Raw genomic sequence first — 19,830 nt, 5'->3', positions numbered from 1 at the left:
TCACGAAAAGTCACGTCGGTTGCGGACGATCACGTCGGTTCCCTCACAAGTCGACCACGATCCCGAGTAGAATACTCGAACCCAAGTCTTAAAAGAAATTGGGCTCGAGTAGGGGCACTGTTCAAACCCTGGCCCAACGATAAGGCCCAGGTCCAAATGAAAGGCCCAATCCAAAGGGTTGAGCCTCGCCCTGTACCGACCTCCTCCCTACGAAGTCGGTTCTTACCACGACTTATCCTAAAGAAGTCAGGGACGAAGATTAGCTGGCAGATAACCACTCATTCAAATGAGTAACTGCCCCTAAAATCTCTCCACCCACTTCCAGGAGCCATATCTCAACCTCCCTAAGATAAAGGGACGGTTATCCACCTTAAATGGCGGAACTACTTCAACGGTGGTTATGGGTTCACCACTATAAATACACTGACACCTCTCAGGTATTTCATAAGCCCAATACTCTCTAGACCTGTCTTACTCCTTGCTGACTTTGGCATCAGAGTGTCTTTGCAGGTACCACCCCCCATTCTCTCATGCACAAGTTGGACGGGGGCCTTGGATCACAAACACACTTTGACGTTTCATCGTTCAAACGATCGGACCAACCAAACTTGTCCAACCCATTAATCTCTGGTTACCCACCGTAACAGACGTTATTTATGAAAAATATTATATTATTTATAAAATGATTATGTTGTTTATATTAAATTTTTAATTTGCATGCTCATTAGAATATATAATAATAATGTATATTTATAAAAATATATGAGAAGGGTCGGATACTCACAAATTAACTGTGGGTAGAGTTAAGATTGAATTGTTTTTAACGTGCAAGTAGGGTAATTCTACCCTATTTTACCCATTGCCACATCTAATTATAGGTTCTGCCCTATGTCTTGGAGGGAAAAAAAATATGTTAGTCCAAGTAAGTAATACATTGATATTTCATCACGATTAAAGTTTGGTTTGATAAAACTTCTAATTTTTTTAATAGTAGTTTATAAAAGCTAGCTTTTAGAAAATAGTTTTTTAAAAGTTGTAAAATGATTTTTAATAAGTACAAACAACAATAAGTGTTTGATAAAATAGTTTTTAAAATTTAAAAATATAAATATTAATGTAATAATTAAATTTAAATATTAATTAACGTAATATGAAATTACATTAGACTTTTAAATTTTGATAAACATATGACAACCTTAAAAAATTCCTTCTTAAGTACTTTTAAAAATATCTCTAAATCTTAAAAACTGCAAATATAAGTAAAAGTGGGTAGGTCTACTCGACGAAAGGTTGTGGCTCGACTCATTTTAGGTTCGGCTCATTTTATTAAATAGACAAAAAAAAAGTTTACAAAACTCGTTTAGATCGATTTGTTAAATTATCACCTCTAACTATAAATATAAAGACATGAACTTTTTAATTTATTAAATACAAAACAAAATATTTATACTTTTAAAAAAAATATAAATATATTTTTAAAAAGTTTTTCCAAAACTCATGTTTCCTTGATCTCATCCGTAGTCATAATCAACGAAGATGTTAAATCTTCTCGTGGACACAAAACAGTATGAAAGAGTTTGAATAAAAAGTTGTAAATCAATTGCTAGAATGTTATATATATGCGCCATCTTTTTATAATTACCGAAAGAAAATAAAAAAAATGTATAAAAAGAAGGGTTCAAATATCATTCTCTTAACAATATATGAGATAGGAATATCGGATGCTAAAGTGCTAGTGAGAAGTACTTCACCTATATATATTTTTTTTGGTCGAAATTATTATCCTAACCTTTAAATATTAAATATTAAATTTAAAATTCTATAAAAGATAACATTAAAATGGTAATTAAACAATACTGAAAAAAAATTGACTAATATTAACCGATTAAAAGTTGATATCATATGACCTCCAAAATATTGGTTATATTTATTGACATTTACTTTACTTTACATTTGAGTTAACACGAATAGATTCTTTTTTCTTTTAGCTAAAAATGTTGGTCCTCTTCATTCCCGAATTCAACTAACATGATAGAAATTCGAACCTTTTTTTTTATTGGGGTGAGGGAAATTAGAACGTTTAGGTTGGATCATGAAGTCTGGGTTGATTCACATTGAGGGATTTTGGGCCTTCTAGTTTGGGCTCAGAAACAAACTAGAAGGCCCAACTAAAAACACATCGCCGTTGCCGGGGATCGAACCCGGGTCACCCGCGTGACAGGCGGGAATACTTACCACTATACTACAACGACTTTGCTGTTAGTTTCAAGACACATTTATTATTATTGACGATTATATGATTGCTTCTTACACCGAATAACTGCTCTGAACTCGAATCATCTTCCAGCACGATTTCGGTCGAATCAGAAGCTGGATTTGTAGCATCATTTTCTCCATCAAATTTTGAGCATAAACCCTACAATATTACTTCATAATTCGTATCTTAATCTTCAATCCGTTTGAACAATCATTTCTGAAGATATGCTTCGCGATGGAGGCGAAACCCCCTCAAGGTACTTAAATTAGCACCATTATTCACCATTCGCGCTTCTCTTCTCTTTCTGTGCTTCTTTTTCCATCTCGAATCCAATTTGAAAACTGGAATTCCAATTGCACAATGCAAACCGGTCGCGCATTCTTCCTTACACCCACTCACTATCATATTCTTTTGCATGATTTTGATGCTCTAATGATTCTGCACCGCGCCACCTGGATTCGTTATCGTTAAGGCATGAATTGCTGAGCATGGTAAAGAAGCACTCTAATTTGATAGGCAAAACGGTAGTGGAGGAGCAAGATGCTTCCGATGTCGAAATGGACATGAAATTCTGGCATGACGTTTTTGATCTGTACTTTGTCCGTGGTAAAGAATCAAGGGGACGCCAAGATGATGATCTCGTTTTCTTTGTCAGGAAATTGGTATGCACCTTTTTATTTGTTATGAGAAATGTTTTCAGCAATTATCTTTGTGAAGTTGAATTTTGAGCTTTATTACTGCAGGCTTCCCGTGGTTCTGGTTCCAACAACAATGCGGACAATCTTGATCCTTATTTTGTACGCAGGTGGGCACCCGAGGTAAATTCGACCTTAAAATCTGTTGGAGATTTTTCTTTTACTTTTCTCTAGCTTATATCATATGCCAGTGAGGTGGGTAATGCTTTAGTTCAATGTCAAGCTTGAAACTCTGTCTACTGCTTATAGTCATTACTCTCCAATCAAGAGCTTAGTACATATGATACTAGTGTATTTCTGTTTGATTAATTTGCTTTGCTGATGAATAAAACCAAAAAGATGAAAACTGTTTGTATAGCATTGATGGCAAATTAGTCTTTATGCTTATTGGATGGCTATTCTGACATAGGATTTTGTAGTCCATGCCTTGTGATGGCAAATAATTTTGTTCACTTTTTTACTATCAGTTGAAAAACTTAGTTGATGAAACTTCACTAAATGTGGACTGGAGGCGTTCTTTTTACTTGAATTTGATTGCTCATACATCATTCAGTGTAACTGTTGCAATTTGCAGGTAAAATTTTCTTTCCTCGATTTCATGTCCACCATTGTGTTTTGCCATGCCTAATCTCTTAAGTAGTTTGACAAACATTCTGGTTTCCTTAAATTCCTTTAACTTGTGATTGTGATCATATTGCTTCAAATGATTTGTCCAATGCCCATGGAATACTGAGAATGAATCTCTGATTTTACATGTTTCTCAAAATGTTGCAAAAATAGTAAGTTATATAATTGTATTGTTACATGGCCATTTCTTATCAGAAAGATATCCTTTACAACAATACTAGAGTTCGTTACAGTTTCATTAGTTTTCCATTTGATTTTTTGGTGGATCATTACACTTGTTATTCATAATTAGAATAATCTTTTAAATTCCGACCGAGACATTCTGCATTCTCTAACTTTGTAAAGAAGACTATTGTGTCTTTGAATAAAAAGTCATGGTTTGCACAAGCTCTAATAGCTTTGCAATTTGGGTTGTTATACTTTTTTGTTCGTCATAAACATTCATTTTGGCAAATTGACTAAAACTATCCATTTCTGTAGTTACCAGGTCCTTCAGAATCATCAATCTGGGCAGGATACACCATTATCCCCCGTATACAAGGTAATTCATTTTAAAGAATTGAAACTTTATCTACCAGTTGAATTATCTTCACATATAATTTTTTATGAAATATTACAATGGGTTTTCTTTGTTAGGAGTTCTGCCTTGTTGTGTTTGTGAATATGTTTATGTCCATAAGAAAAATAATTCAATTTACAAATCTTGTGGGAATCTTAAGGTTAAAAAATAAAAAACGCAGATTTATCAATCCCAAGCCCAAATTTAGATGGTGAAGCATAACTTTTTTGAGAATTAAGTTGATTTTAGCAGTTAGAGACAGTTCACACTTCACACCATGGTTTCGGCAGGTATTGGCATTAGTTAATTTCCTCGAGATCATTAGCACATCTTCAGACTTTTATTTCTGTAATTTGTTATATCTATTCATGTTATTTTTACTATTAGGTGATTACTGTAGGAAACCTAACTAATATCACTTTAAAGATTTGTGCTCCTTTTGTCAATGATGAATTTCATTTTGAGTGCATTCACATTTATAGTATATTCTTTTCTCTTTCTAGGAGTGATTCCTACATTTTAGTGTGAAGCTAATACAATTTTTTCCCAGTGATACATACCTAACAGTGGTGTCTTCAAGTTAAAAATTCCTAAATGTAAATATACAGCAGTTATGTTTTGATTTTGCTGCATCCCATTGCAATTCCTCAGGTTGTAAAGACTGTTTATGCATCTCCAAGTCGAGTAAATTTTCAATTGGACTCCAAAAAGGCAAGCATACCTATCCTCTTTATATATCCTTGAGCAGAAAAAAAGGAAAACATGTTTTTTGAAGCATTCTTGTAATTTGAGTGACAATAACTGTCATTCACATGTATATAGGAAGTGGAGACAACACCTGCTTATCCAGATATATGTTTTGCAATTGATGATTTTGACTCCACCTTTGATACTGTGGTAAAGTAACCATTTGTGAACTATTTACATTTTAATTGCTACATGTAGAATGTTTTAGATATTCTTTCTCCTCTGTCGTCCATTTTCCTAATTAAGACATCCAAGAATAGTCCTTGAAACATGCACTGCTTTATTTTGCTTACTTTCATAATTCATGAGTCATGCTGTATTCTTAGAATTCTTGCTCCTGTGTCCTTGTTCTTTAATTAATTTCCTTATTTAGGAATAGCCATATCATTAAATATTTTTTCCATCGTGGTTCAGAACTCTTAATAAAATAAGCTTTGGTCATTTCATTTCCAACAGGTATTGACTGAAAAAGATCATTGCTATTGTGTAGTTCTTAACGCACATGACGGGGCTGCATTTCCTAGTGAAAAGGGGTCAAACGATTGCAGTACTAGTGACAACTCTTCTCCGAAAGTTGATAGTAGTTCAGCTAAGAAGAAGGATACTAAGGTTTGTTCCATTCGTAGCTACTGTATATGCTTCTATTTGCTTTAAGAAATTAAATAAGTGCCAAAGCAATTGTTTGTTTGTATGCGGTTGTGCTCAAATAGCACATGTACTTATACTTGAAACTTGCATTATAGTTTTACATGTCGTACATGGTAATAAGTAGAAGCTATTTTAGGGTTTTAGTCAATCTTACTTGCTGGTATCTCTGATATGCAGCTTACCCTGTTCTCAGGATTTGTCAGCTATCAGATGGTTCGAGATGCTTATGATGGTAATTGTTCTTTTTTTACTATCTATATCTCCAAAAGTAGTTTGGGACCTGTAATTTTTTTAACATTTCAAATCTGCCACTGTAGAGTTATTGGAACCTACAGAGCTTTTGCTGCTTTTTTTTTTATCGTTGCCAAGATACCATATTGCTCAGTCATCAATTGATATTTATCTTATTTACAGGCACCTTTGTTTCTGCTCCTTAAAATAGATAATGATGAAATTTCCAAGTTTATTCTGTTTTTTACATTCCAATGGATGCCACATGCCATATATATGTTGTTCAGTAATATATTCCCCTTGCCACATTGCAGCTGGCAAGTCTCGATTTGGGAGCCTTCTATCAGTAGGCCATTATACAGGAAAAACAGATAGGATTTACATGAAAGGTCCCGGAGGTAGAGGGGAAGTTGAAGTAGCTGTTTCTGGTGTTACAGGTAGGCAACTTTTTATGGGTGGAATTCCTGATTTCTGTAATGCAACTCTTGTATTCTTTTTCTTGGAACTTGCGTGGAAAAAGATAGTTATAAAGCATGACTCTAAATTTCATTAGTGACTGCGTGATTTCTGTTAGCAAAATTCTTGTATAAACACAAATTTCACACATTATCCTTGGACGTACTCACATAAAAGTTGTTACGGTCTATGATAGTGAATGTATCTTGAATACAGTTGGTGGTACCCACTTTAATTGTGTGTGTGCTTATTTATCATGTATTAAACTTGTGCCTATGCAAGAACCCCTTCTTTATTCTATCAACCAAAGCCTTAAGCCTCACAGGAAAACCATTTCTTTGATTATTCTCACCAAATGTATTATGATGCTTTTATTGGAGACACACGTAAAAACAATGTTATTATTATTCAGAGGTTAGACAGAAAGATGAATGAAATGGAATATGTCTGTTGCAATGTCAGATCAAAGTCAGCAGGACTCTGGTCCATCTTCTCCAGTTATATCAAAGAATGGGTTGGGTCTTGGTGTAATTTTTCGCAGAGCCGCATCAGTTGCAACAGTAGCAGCAAGGCATGCTTATGCAGCTGCCTCTTCCTCTGGTCCTGACTTCGATGAAATGATACCTTTGAAATGCAGCTTAATGTCCATATCATTGCCCTGGGAATATATAGCGTATGATCTTCTGTTCAAGGTGAGGTTTTGCATTGAACAGTTAACGTTAAAATAAAATGACATTGACAATTTGACATCATTCTTAGGAAAAATGTTTCCTTGTATTTTGCTTAAGACAGTTTGCATGGTTTTAGACTATTCAGCTAGAATGGTTCATATAGGACATGCTTTTATCCTCACTTTGCTATGCTAATCTTTTGACTTTATTTCTCTGACATTATTCTTCTCTTACTTGGAGAGCACTGATTATAAACAATATATAACTGTCATATTTAGGGAGCTCCTCCAGTGAACATGTGAACATGCAACGTATCTTTGGTTTCAACGAAAACTGAACAGGAGCAGGCGATGATATCTCCAAGAGCACCATTTCTGAGGCCTGAGCAATGAAATTCTATTCTCTTCTGACAGTTGTGTCTGGTGTGTGCATGTGCATGTAAAGAATTGTGCATATTTGGTGTTCAAGTATCCCGGGTTAATCTGTTGGGAAGAATTTCAAGTGTATCAGGTACACCGATGATTCAATAATTTTAATCGTTGATCTTGATTATAAAAAATATATATAATATATATTAATTAAAATCAACGGTTAAGATTATTAGAACACCAGTGTTTCGGATACATTTGAAAACTTTCCAATCTGTTGAATGTGGTTAGAATTATAAATATTGATAAATGGTTTAGTTGGTGTATGTGCTGGATTATTGTAATCGTCACATCACCAATCACCAGGTTCGAGGTAAGGTAATTTGAGCTGCTTTTTTCCTCCCTTTTGAAAAGTGCGTTAAAATAAAGTGAAAGAAATTAATCTGGTTCAGGGGTAAAAGAAATTAAACCGCAGGCAGCCAGAACTGGAAATTGGGACCTTTTATCTTCTGAAAAGGATTCAATTACTTTTTGTTTTGCCAGTCTTCGTAACTAGTTGGGAACGATTAACTTGTTCATTCTGTAAGAAGGCATGTAAGCAAAATGTGTTCATTTTCAGCTTCCAAATTGTTTATGGTTGCAGCCTTGGCTTCTTATTGCCTCTAAAAAGTAAAAAAAAAACACACACACACACAAAGAAGCCAAGCGAATTGAGTTTGAGCCTCTCTTCTACTCTTCTTCCGAATCCCTGTGCGGGTTGAGTATGATAAGAATATATTTTAAAAAGAAAGTTTCCAAATTATTGTATTTTATATTGACGTCTACTTTACCATGATCTTGATATGGCTTTTAGACACACAACTTTTGTTTCTACTCTTGATTATTTTTTTTTAGGTGTTTCATTAACACTCATTTTTATATAAGAATCATTTTTTATTTAAGTTTTTCTTTCTTTTTCTTAGGCTTTGCTGGGTTGAGAAAAAAGTGAAAAGAAAAAAATGAGGAGAAAAGAAAATAAAAGACTAAAAGTAGTATTTAATATTTGATAAAAACAAACTGAAAGAGTGTAAATAAATAAATATATAAATTTAAGTTTAATATTCAAAATACAAATTATTAAAATGATAATTTATTCAATATAAATATAATTTATGATAATTTTATACATAAGAACTAATTTTACTTTTATGTTAAGATTTTGAAGAATTAATTTTACCTTTATGTTAAGATTTTGTCATTTAATTAACGTATAATTTTGTAAGTTTGTAATTTATTTTAATACATTCATTCTTTCTCCATTTTTCTTAGGCAATTGCAGTGAGAAAAATTCAGATGTTGGGTTCATACACAAGTTGTTTCTTCTCCACTTTATTTGACAACCAAATAGCGAGAAAATCTATTTTTCTTTCGATTTTTGTTTTTTTTTTCTTTTTTTCCCATGCTTCCATTTTCTTGTGAACCAAACCATGTCTTAATATTTATATCACTATTTTGTTTGCTGGTTGTAGATTAAACAAAAAGTTGGCTTTATAGCAAACCAATTTATGATATTCAAATCATATCATTTAACTAATACTCATCCTGATCCATAACACATTTGCATAGATGTCTAACTAATCTATTCCATTTTTAAGTTATTTAATTATTCAACTAAGTTTTAAATTTCAATCACAAAAGTCCATTGTATATTTGCTTAATTCGAAGTATTCTCTTACTTAGCCGTAGACAGAATCAATTCTAATAATTTGCTCACATAAAATTATGGGCAATTAATACACTTTCTTATTTCTTGCAAAGTCACTTCAATTTATATTGATTTGGTGTATATAATTCATAAATAATGGTTCTTCCAGCTAAGATGCGAAACTAACTTAAAATGAATATCATATAAGTAACAAAAAAGTTATGCTACACATACAAACTTTTTTATCATTTATGTCCAATCAAGTTGGTTCAAATCTAACAAAAACCAACTTCAAATTAGAGAGCGTGTTTACACACGCACTCGCATAACTGTTCTTTGGCGCAAATGTTAATATGAAAAACGGTTCTTCTCCCTCAATCAAAACTGAAATGATCAAACTTCAAACGACGCTCAAAATATCTCAAAACTTTCGTGAAAATTCAAGAAAATCTCAAAGTTACGTCCAAAATATTCACCAAAAAATACAGAAACAGAAGACGAAAGATTATTGAAGGTACGGTTCACTAATCGTCTAGTTTTTCATTTTCCTCTTTCGCATTTTCGATCTCAAAATACTAAATAGTCATATTTCTGTTTATTTAGTAGATTCATTTTATGTTCTTGCGTTAAAGTACATATTACTATTCTCATTATACTGTTTATTTGGTGATAACTTTGTTAGGTCGGTGTAAAAATGTTATGTAGTGTTTCTCATATAGTTTAACCTATATTTGCATGTGTTTGAGGGATTTGAATATGTTTTTGTGCATGTTTGAGTGTTTTCATTTTTTGAAATGAGTTCGTGTATAGTAATCAGTAACAACTTTTGATGTATTTTATCTGAATTGAGATGTAATTGGTGTTGTCGTTCTCTTTTTGTTGTAACTAGGCAACAGAATGTTGTTATAGTGCTTCTGATGTTAATTTGTGCATATTTGAGTGATTTACATGTGTTTTTGTCTATTTTTGAGAGTTTTTGTTCATGGATTTGTTGTAACTAGCCCATAGAATTTTGTTGTAATACTTCTAGTATCATTTTGTGCATGTTTGATTTAATTGCATGTCGTTTTGAACTGACGTTGTGTGATGTAATCAAGAAATAATAGCTGTGAATTTGGTTTGTCTTTCGATGTATTTCATGTGAATTGAGGTGTCCTTGGTATTGTTGTGCTCTTTTTATTGTAACTAGGCAACAAAATTTTGTAGTGCTTCTAATATTATTTTGTGCATATTTGAGTGATTTGTATGAGCTTTTGTCTATTTTTAAGAAATTTTGTTCATGAATTTGTTATAACTAGTCTATAGAATTTGTTGTAGTGCTTCTAGTCATTTAATGTATGTTTGATTGAGTTGCATGTTTTTTTTTTTGAACTGACATTATGTGATATAATTAAGAAATAATAGTGGTGCAATTGGTCTATCTTTCAGTATATTTTATGTGAATTAAGGTGCATTTGGTGTTGTTGTTCTCCTTTTGTTGTAACTAAGTAACAAAATGTTGTTGTAGTGCTTCTAATGTTATTTTGTGCATGTTTGAATGATTTATGTGTTTTTTTCTATTTTTAAAAAATTTTGTTCATGAATTTGTTATAACTAGTCCATAGAATTTTGTTGTAGTATTTCTAGTGTTATTTTTTGCATGATTGATTAAGTTGCATGTCTTTTTGAACTGATATTGTGTGATGCAATTAAAAAATAATAGTGGTACATTTAGTTTGTCTTTTAGTGTATTTCATATTAATTGAGGTGCACTTGGTATTATTGTTATCTTTTAACCTAATTTTGTATTCCTTATAAAAAAACAATAAAAAAGGTTGTTGAGAAAAGCACCATAAAAAAAATAGGACCAAAATATAAAAAATTCTTACCGTAGATAAATCAGGAAATATAGAAAGTTAATAAATTGTATAATATAAACTGTTAACAATATCTCTATAACATTGTTTTGAATTGTGTGTACAGTTTTAAATTAACAAACACATACGTCATATCTTTGTAAAATATTCAATCCAAGTTTTTAATAAAATTTCTTTGCAAGATTAAACTTCTATAAATCTCTTTATGTTATATTAAAATCTTGTTAATATGAATGAATTCAAGTTCACAAAATTGCAGAAAAAGATGAAAAAATTTTGTAATACAACAAATTACTAACCAAAAATATCAAAATTATTCAAATAAACACCGAGAAAATATTTACAATTTTTTATGTAAATTTTCATCAGAATATATAGAAATTATGTAGGTTGAATTTTCATACTGCTTAACTATTAAATTGTTTGTATACTGTATATTTAAAACAAATAAATTCTATAAAAAAATTGAAGAAACTAATTTCAAAATAAACAGTAACATGGTAAATGAAACAAAACAAAAAAATATAAAAAGTAAACCTTTTACACTTTACATCAAATACAATATAAAAATTTATATTATTTCTGTCTTTTAATTTTTATCTTTCAATCTTTTTCAATATTAATCTATCTTCTAGACGTAGTCTAATAATTTCATTTATATTTGAGAAACTAGATTAGTAGATTTACCTTTAAATAAATAACTAATTTATTAGTATCACAAAATTATTTATCATCATCATCATGTTTGTTTGTTTGCTTTTTACTTGAGTATATATGATTTTTTTAATTAAATTTATATAATACAAAGTCTTTTATCATTGTGTTCATATTTAATATTATAATTTTGTTTTACATAAAATAAAATTATTTAAATATAAATATTATATACATAATATATATTTAATATTATTTTTTTTAAGATTCTAATATATTTTTTTCTTCTAAGATTCAATGACGCAAATGTCCCCCTATACATATATATTTAATATTATTTTTCAAATATTTATCATTAATTCATTGATATTACTATGATAGGGTTTGAGAATGTTTTCTTATGTTTACATTTAAAAATAAAAAATTTTATTACATTATTAATCTTTCTTTGCTTCGTGACGTATATCAATTAGGGTAAATCACAATAATAAACTAAGGGGAGCAAAATTTTACACAAATCCGCCAAATCAAAATCTGCTTCGTGAATCCACCAATGTACATTTATATGTAGTTCGAACCAACTTGATTCGAACTCCATTTCTACATAATTCGAACCAAATAGGTTCGAATTATACACAAATACATTCCCACACTAATTCGAATCAAATAGGTTCGAATTATACACAACACGCACGCACATACTAATTCGAACTAGCTTGGTTCGAATTACACACATAGTAATTTCTATGCTGTTAAAAAATTAATAATTTATTAAAAAAATTTATTAAAAAAATTAATAATTTAAAAATTAAAAAAATATATATTTTATTTCATACATTAAAAAAAGCTAACAAAATATTTAATTACGAGACTTCTTTAAAATATTTGTGATTTATCAATTCGAATTCCATACTATACTCTTTTGTCTATTTTTAATAGCTCATGAATATTTTTTAATAAATTTATTTAAATTATACTACAAAAAATATTTTATCCTATGCAAAACAATTTTAAAAAAATGGCTTAAAAATGTTAGGAGTACTATAAAAATTTGTAATGTTCTAATAACTCAGGTAAATACATGCATGTACTCAAATTTTAAATAAAATACTCTATATAGTCAATAATAATTTAGAAATGAAAGAAAATATTTAATTCCATACAAAATAATTAAAAAATATATTTTATTCTAATACAAAAAAATTTTTAAAAAATGCCTTAAAAGATGTTATGAGTACTATAAAAAATTGTAATATTCTAATGATTTAGGTAAATACATGATAAAAATATTTTTTCTTTAGGATCTAAATTATTATTGACTATGTAGAGTATTTCTTTAATGTCCTAAGTCATTAGGATATTACAAATTTTTACGAATTTGTAATATATGGTGATTCGAATCACCATATAATTTAGGAGTACTATAAAAATTTGTAATATATGGTTGACTTAGATCACTATAGAAATACTCTACATAGTCAATAATAATTTATATCTTAAAGAAAAAATATTTTATCATGTATTTACCTAAATCACTAGAATATTACAAACTTTTATAGTACTCATAACATTTTTTAAGCCATTTTTTAAAAAATTTTTTGTATTAGAATAAAATATATTTTTTAATTGTTTTGTATGAAATAAAATATTTTTTTTCATTTCTAAATTATTATTAACTATGTAGAGTATTTTATTTAAAATTTGAGTACATGGATGTATTTACCTAAGTTATTAGAACATTACAAATTTGTATAGTACTCCTAACATTTTTTAAGTCATTTTTTTTAAATTGTTTTGCATAGGATAAAATATTTTTTATAGTATAATTTAAATAAATTTATTAAAAAATATTGAGCTATTAAAAATGGACAAAAGAGTATTGTATGAAATTCGAATTGATAGATCACAAATATTTTAAAAAAGCCTCGTAATTAAATATTTTGTTAGCTTTTTTTAATGTATGAAATAAAATATATATTTTTTAATTTTTAAATTATTAATTTTTTTAATAAATTTTTTTAATAAATTATTAATTTTTTAACAGCATAGAAATTACTATGTGTGTAATTCGAACCAAGCTGGTTCGAATTAGTGTGTACGTGTGTGTTGTGTATAATTCGAACCTATTTGGTTCGAATTAGTGTGTGCATGTGTTTGTGTATAATTCGAATTATGTAAAAATGGAATTCAAATCAAGTTGGTTCGAACTACATATAAATGTGCATTGGTGGATTCACGAAACAGATTTTAATTTGACGAATTTGTGTAAAATTTTACTCCCCTTAGTTTATTATTGTGACTTACCCTATCAATTATGTATTATACTTTCATTTAAAACAAAACGATGGTGAAAAACTTGTCTAATTCACTCTAATTCCGTTAAGTGGTCTAACAAGACAGAATCCCATTACATTATAAACATTTGGCTAAAACTAACCAAGCCAATTTTTCGAAGAACATGTCATCCTCCTATAAAAATTAAGTGTGTAATATTTCTATCACACAAAATTTTATGCTTAAGTCATAAATTTGAGGGAGTCGTTGAAAAAAAATTTATAACAAAAGTCGTAATACTCACATAAACGGAAATTTGCATACGAAAAAGCGTAAGATATATGTGTATAAATACTTTACCACCTCACTTAAGCATAAGACTCTACGTGATATGGTGTTACAAAGTATTATTCAGACATTTAATCATAAAAAATTTCTCTACATATGTATCAAACTTTTCTCTTTACCAAAGAATGACCCAAATAATTTACATAGGATATATAGATTTTTTTTTCTTCCTCCAGCTTAGTTAGTTTCCTGTATCACATGCTTTTATATTCTAGGCTTATTGCATTGTGTTCCTTTACATACTCACTAATTACATCATAGTGCTTACAGTAATTATGAAACTTTAACTATACTTAAAATATATCATTAAATTAAAAAATACGAATTTTTACTATTTGATAAAGCTTTTTAATTTCACAGCATGGTGTGTCCTTTATTCCAAGTTTGTTGGAGATTTGTTCCCTATTCCTATAGTCTAATAAAGAAGTAAGAATTGAGTGAGTGAGTGCATAAGAGGATCGGAGATGTATTATATTGTATCAACCTCAGGTGTTATTAATTGATAATTTAGATATATATAGAAATATTATATTAATAATATTTCTATAATTTAAGTATTTGATATAGTTTTATATCAAAAGTTGTATATATATATTCATGACTAATAAAAAAATAGGTTAAATTTTCTACGTGTGTATTTGGAAGTGAAAAAAGAAAATCAAAGGTAGCGGAGAGAGAGATAAAGGAACAAGGAACAAGTAGCCCTGATGAAGTGAATAACACAATACATATATAAAGGAGAAGCACCCAAATGCTACTATCTTTTTCTTTCCATTATAATTTACATACCGCACATGCAACCTACTCTGACACGCTAAAAAAGAAGCAATTGCTAAATATATTTCATATTTGTTTGTTTGTTTATCTTGCTTGATTCTTCATTAAATAAATTATAATCAAGGTTAACTAAAATGGCAATTGAAAGGATTGCATGTTATCCTCCACTAACACTCACTTTAATAAATATTATCTAATAAGTGGGGGAACCAACTGCCAAGTGCCAAACCAAAAACAAAACTATCCTTAAAACATGGATGTCCTCAACTAAGAAAACTGCCCAAGAATATTCCCAATTATTCTGTGTGCTAAATAAATACTCACATATGTAACACTTAATATTCATATTGTAATAAAATATGTCATTAATTAATAATCTCTCTTAGCTTATAAAATATGGTACATATTTTAGAGAAATTATATGAATTGGTTGGACTAGTTCACATCAATCTAGAACAACCGAAAAAGTAGGAGGAAACTAAAGCAATGGCATTATTCCCAAACCAAACTGAAAACGCTTGTGAGAAAAATCTAGACAGATAAAAATGTAATGCATCTATGTCTCCGTCCATATTTGTTAATTTGATAAGATAGATAGCGAATTTCTCTTCTTATCTCTACATTATTGTAGTTGATAGCTTTTGCATATTTCTTTATACTTCATCTACACAATTTACTTACTTGATATATGAGTAACTTTAATTTTGCTAGACAGTTCCATTAGCTAGACGTTTACACAACATTTATTCCCAACTTGCAAGTTAAACTATAAATGTAAGGAACCCAAATAGTTTAGAAATTATTTTAATTTATATTGGATTCATTATGCCTTCTTTAGTTTGTTAAAAATGGTTGAGTGGGTCTAAATGATTTTAAATTAGGTTTTTAATAAAGTTTAGGAAACAATAAAAGTTAATTTAAAGTTATCTTTTTAACATTAATTAATTATTATATGTATAAAATTATAAATATTAAATTAAATAAAATAACTATTTTTGGTGAAGTTACTATATAGCGATACTTATTTTATGGACAGGATCTCCACTTCACTCTTAATATGTTGACGGTTACTACTTCATTGGCGTGACCTCTGATATAGGAGATAAAGCAAAGTGGAAACAGATACAATTTTTGCAAATTTAATTTGGAAGAGAGTAGGGTATTTTATTTTATTATTGCAGTATTGCTATATATCTTTTTATTGTATGATGTTAATTATGTTAATGTTTAATTTCAAGAGAGATGAAAGGCGTAACGATGAAAACAAAGAAATTGGATAAAATATTGAGTTTTTGTCATTGTTAATTGGAAAATTAAGTTGAATTAAAAATTGCTTATATTATTTGAGCAAATTAATTATCCCTATTTAAATACTTTATCGATGGAATGAGTTTTTACATCACAATAATGGATTGCTCATAAAATTAATGAAGATATAGCAATTAAAATGGTCCATTAGTTTTAATTGGATAATCAAAATAGTTTTTTAATTTTTAAATTAATTAAAATAGTCTTTCAATTTTAAGTTGTAAATCAAAATAGTTCCTCCATCAATCATTAAGTTTACGGCGTTAACGCCAACGAACTATAACTCAAATAGCATAGTATCTCCATTCTTATCTAAATGTTTCGAAAATTAAAATAATTTCTTAATTTTTTAAACTAATTAATTAAATTAGTTCCTTGTGTAAATCAAAATAATCCCTCTATCAGATCTACAACAAAGTCAAATTCTTCCTCTGGTATCTAAAAAGGTAAAAATAGAATTCTTATCATGAATGTTGGTAAAAATAGAATTCACATAAGAGTATATAATTTGCATTTTATATAATCAAATCTTACATTTCATCAACAATTTCCTAAGAAAAAGGACTATACATATTCAACCCCGAGAATTTTGGTTGCAAACGAGAACTATATATGCAAACTGTAAAATAAAGTTATGAACAAAAAAAAATCAAGCATTCCAAATAAAATAAAGCTCTAATAAAGCCCCGTACAAAATACAGCAAGTGCCTAAACAACAATAAATTAGTTCTTATTTTATGGTGGTTTAAAATTTGGAGTTGGCACAAATTTCATAAATTTTGGAGTTTAAGCCTCTTTAATGGAACAATGTTGTCCTGATGTGAATTGTCAACATGTTAAAAATACAAATTGAATTATTAAATTAATGATAAGGCTAATGTATTACAATTTAAATTAATGATGTTTTTGTGTAAATCTGGACGCTTCGTAGTATAGCTCGTCCTGCTGAAGTTTAGACCGACTTTCTTTGGAGCGGAAGGGTGGAACGTCGTCTGCTTGCTGAGAAAGTGAGAAAGTGGCGTTAGACACCTGCAAAGGGACGGCAGCGTTGGTCGTTGGGCACCTGCAAAAAAATTTCAACGCTCAAGTAAGTAAGAGTATGAAATAATTCAGAGTAAAACTAATGTACTGTACCTGTGACTGAGTAAGTCACCTGTATATATATTGTGTAACCATCTTCTTTTTCGGTTATTCGTATTTTTTTCTATTTTGGTTTTGACGAAGTCTTTGCTAGTTGTTATCCTGGTTTATTGGGATAATAATAGTTTAATTGGAGAGATTGTTGGAGAAAGTATCTCTGCCAGTTATATTTGGTTTCGAGATTATTGTGGTTGTAGACCAGGTTTGAGTAACAGATGAAATGACAATGCTAACATTTCACAAATTAAAATGAGATATTTTCACCCACATTCATGGCAAGAGTCTATTTTCAGATATTAGAGGGGAAAGAGGCTTTGTTATAGATTTGATGGAGAGACCATCTTAATTTACAGTTTAAAATCGATAGACTATTTTGCTTAATTTAAAAAATTAAAGGACCATTTTGATTATCTAGTTAAAATTCATGGACGGTTTTGATTGTTATCTTATATGCCATCGTGAAGGTTAACATGTCTTGAAAAATTTTGTTTAATTTACGGTTTAAAATTGAGAGACCATTTTAATTATCGAGTTAAAACTTAGTTAATTGTGATATCTTAATTAATGAAAAAAGAATAAATATGTGGCCACAAACATAAACAGCTATATATGGTAATGATGGGTGATTTTTCATATATTAAATTAAACGTTAATTAGTTGGTCTTCCTTGACCTTATATATGATGTGTATATTCTTCTTTTTAATGTTTTGTAGCTAGCAATGCAACTTTCACCGACTTGTTCACCAAGAATAATAATAATGATATGCATTTCTAAAATGACTTGGGCTCCCATACACTACCTACCTGTGATTGTGTTGCCCAACTTTCTAATCCATTTTGTTGTTTTTATGTTTTTGTTTGATCCTTCGTCATTAAGCTAAAGCTAATCTTCCCGAGGCCCCCATTTCTATTACCATTAACGATAAAGCTTACCCCAATCTGTATCCCCCACCACACTTCTCTGACATTAATCTTTAATTAAACAATTTTTATTAATTAGAGACACAAGAATCACAAATACATCTCTGATTTGTGAACCCTACTTTTCATTATATTTTTGGACCAATGGGGCCTTGGCCTTCTAAAATCCATTGCTCCCGTGGGCCCCAAGTGTCTCCCCTTCCTTTCTGCATAAATACCCCCACACCCCTACTTCGATTCCTCCCTTTTCCCCTCTCTTCCTCCCTCCGCTTCACTCTTTTCAATTCGCCGGTTCTTTCTAATTATGCACTTGAGCAAAGCCATGACCTTCCAAGACCACGAGCTGGTTCAGTTCATGCTGACCGAAACCGAAATACAGGACCTGTTTTCCCTCATTAACCACCATCCGGGCAGCCCCCCTAGTAGCTCCGGCTCGCAGGGCTCGAACCGGTCGGTTTACTCGAGCGAGGAAAGAAAGCTGAGGCGCATGCAGTCAAACCGGGAATCGGCCCGAAGGTCCCGCGGCAGGAAAAAAAAGCACATGGAGAATCTGACGGTCCAATTGAACCGGTTGAGACTCGAAAATCGAGAACTGAAGAACCAGCTACTGGTGACCATGCACCAGCATCTTCTACTCTCCCTTGAGAATGAGAAGCTATGTTCCGAATCCATTGCACTTAGCGCCACACTTTCCGATCTTTGCCAGATTTTACGCACCATTCTTCCACAATAATACCCTCTCCATCCAGTGAGTTTAATTAATTAGCACTAAACAAATATACTAATAATAATAATGCTACATAATTAAGTTGGTAATTAAATGATTAATGCTATCTAGCTAGCTATACAAGGTAGGGTTTTTTTTCCCCTGTTGAGTTTCCTTTCGTTTCCTCTTCTACTGATTCATTGTCATGTTACCAATAACATGCAATGTATAGTAGTGGTTTCGAAAGCAATTTGCAATGTAGGGATTTTGTGGGTCTACACCTACTTCTGATCCTAATATAGTCGATCATCATCACCTTTATCTTTTGTTTGCTATGTCTTTTTCTCTTTCTCTTTTGTAAATTGTGAAAGATTAGTGAGTGGTTAATATAAGCTAATTAAGAAGAGCTGTCCAGTAATCTAATAATTGTTGATTTGAGGTTCGGACGGCATCTTCGTGGAATATATATATCGTTCATGTAATAATGTTGTAAATATAATTATTATATATATGCCACGTGCTACTTCTTGTGTGTGTCTGTTTCTTTTTCTTTTTTTTTTTTTGGATAATGTTGAATAGTATATACGTCATACAACTTGAGTAATTAATTAATAAGACCTCAATTGGATTTACAAATAGACATGTATATACCTTCTCTGGCTCTGCTGTGGTTATCTCTTTCAAGTCTCAACTCATCAGATTATTAAATAAAGGTAAATTAAAGGAAAATAAAATATGGTGGTGAGGTCACTCACTCAGGAGTCAGGACCCACACGTGAAGCATTCTTTCTAAGCATCATGTGATGGTCTCATGGGAATTGTGTTTTATATCGGCAATATGATGCCTGGCCCGGTAATAAAGTTAGAACGCTAAGAAAAACGGAAGTAGTGGTGTATATAAC

At 30.4% G+C, this 19,830-nt stretch overlaps 2 protein-coding genes and 1 non-coding gene across 3 annotated transcripts; 2 read left to right on the top strand and 1 right to left on the bottom strand.

The window, feature by feature from the left end:
- Window positions 1–2,180: 2,180 nt before the first annotated feature.
- Window positions 2,181–2,252, bottom strand: TRNAD-GUC (transfer RNA aspartic acid (anticodon GUC)). The gene has a single exon. It is a non-coding gene; the product is annotated as a tRNA-Asp (tRNA).
- Window positions 2,253–2,336: 84 nt separating this feature from the next.
- Window positions 2,337–8,093, top strand: LOC130943614 (uncharacterized). Its single transcript, XM_057871560.1, has 12 exons — window positions 2,337–2,513; window positions 2,730–2,919; window positions 3,001–3,075; window positions 3,420–3,526; window positions 4,060–4,120; window positions 4,790–4,849; window positions 4,961–5,035; window positions 5,342–5,494; window positions 5,711–5,765; window positions 6,079–6,201; window positions 6,683–6,912; window positions 7,170–8,093. The coding sequence occupies exons 1-12, from the start codon at window positions 2,482–2,484 to the stop codon at window positions 7,191–7,193; spliced, it is 1,185 nt and encodes a 394-aa protein (XP_057727543.1). The 5' UTR covers window positions 2,337–2,481; the 3' UTR covers window positions 7,194–8,093.
- Window positions 8,094–18,544: 10,451 nt separating this feature from the next.
- Window positions 18,545–18,955, top strand: LOC130945572 (bZIP transcription factor 2-like). Its single transcript, XM_057874280.1, has one exon. The coding sequence runs from the start codon at window positions 18,545–18,547 to the stop codon at window positions 18,953–18,955; it is 411 nt and encodes a 136-aa protein (XP_057730263.1).
- Window positions 18,956–19,830: the final 875 nt, after the last annotated feature.

The sequence above is a fragment of the Arachis stenosperma genome, chromosome 8 (assembly GCF_014773155.1).
Source record: "Arachis stenosperma cultivar V10309 chromosome 8, arast.V10309.gnm1.PFL2, whole genome shotgun sequence".
Lineage (NCBI taxonomy): Eukaryota > Viridiplantae > Streptophyta > Magnoliopsida > Fabales > Fabaceae > Arachis > Arachis stenosperma.
This window is presented reverse-complemented; position numbering and strand designations above follow the sequence as displayed.

Coding starts and splice junctions, on each gene's coding strand:
- LOC130943614 (XM_057871560.1), top strand. CDS start 2,482: ATGCTTCGCGATGGAGGCGAAACCCCCTCAAG. Junction 5,495..5,710: donor CTAAGAAGAAGGATACTAAG/GTTTGTTCCATT, acceptor TCTGATATGCAG/CTTACCCTGTTCTCAGGATT. Junction 6,913..7,169: donor CGTATGATCTTCTGTTCAAG/GTGAGGTTTTGC, acceptor TGTCATATTTAG/GGAGCTCCTCCAGTGAACAT.
- LOC130945572 (XM_057874280.1), top strand. CDS start 18,545: ATGACCTTCCAAGACCACGAGCTGGTTCAGTTCATGCTGACCGAAACC.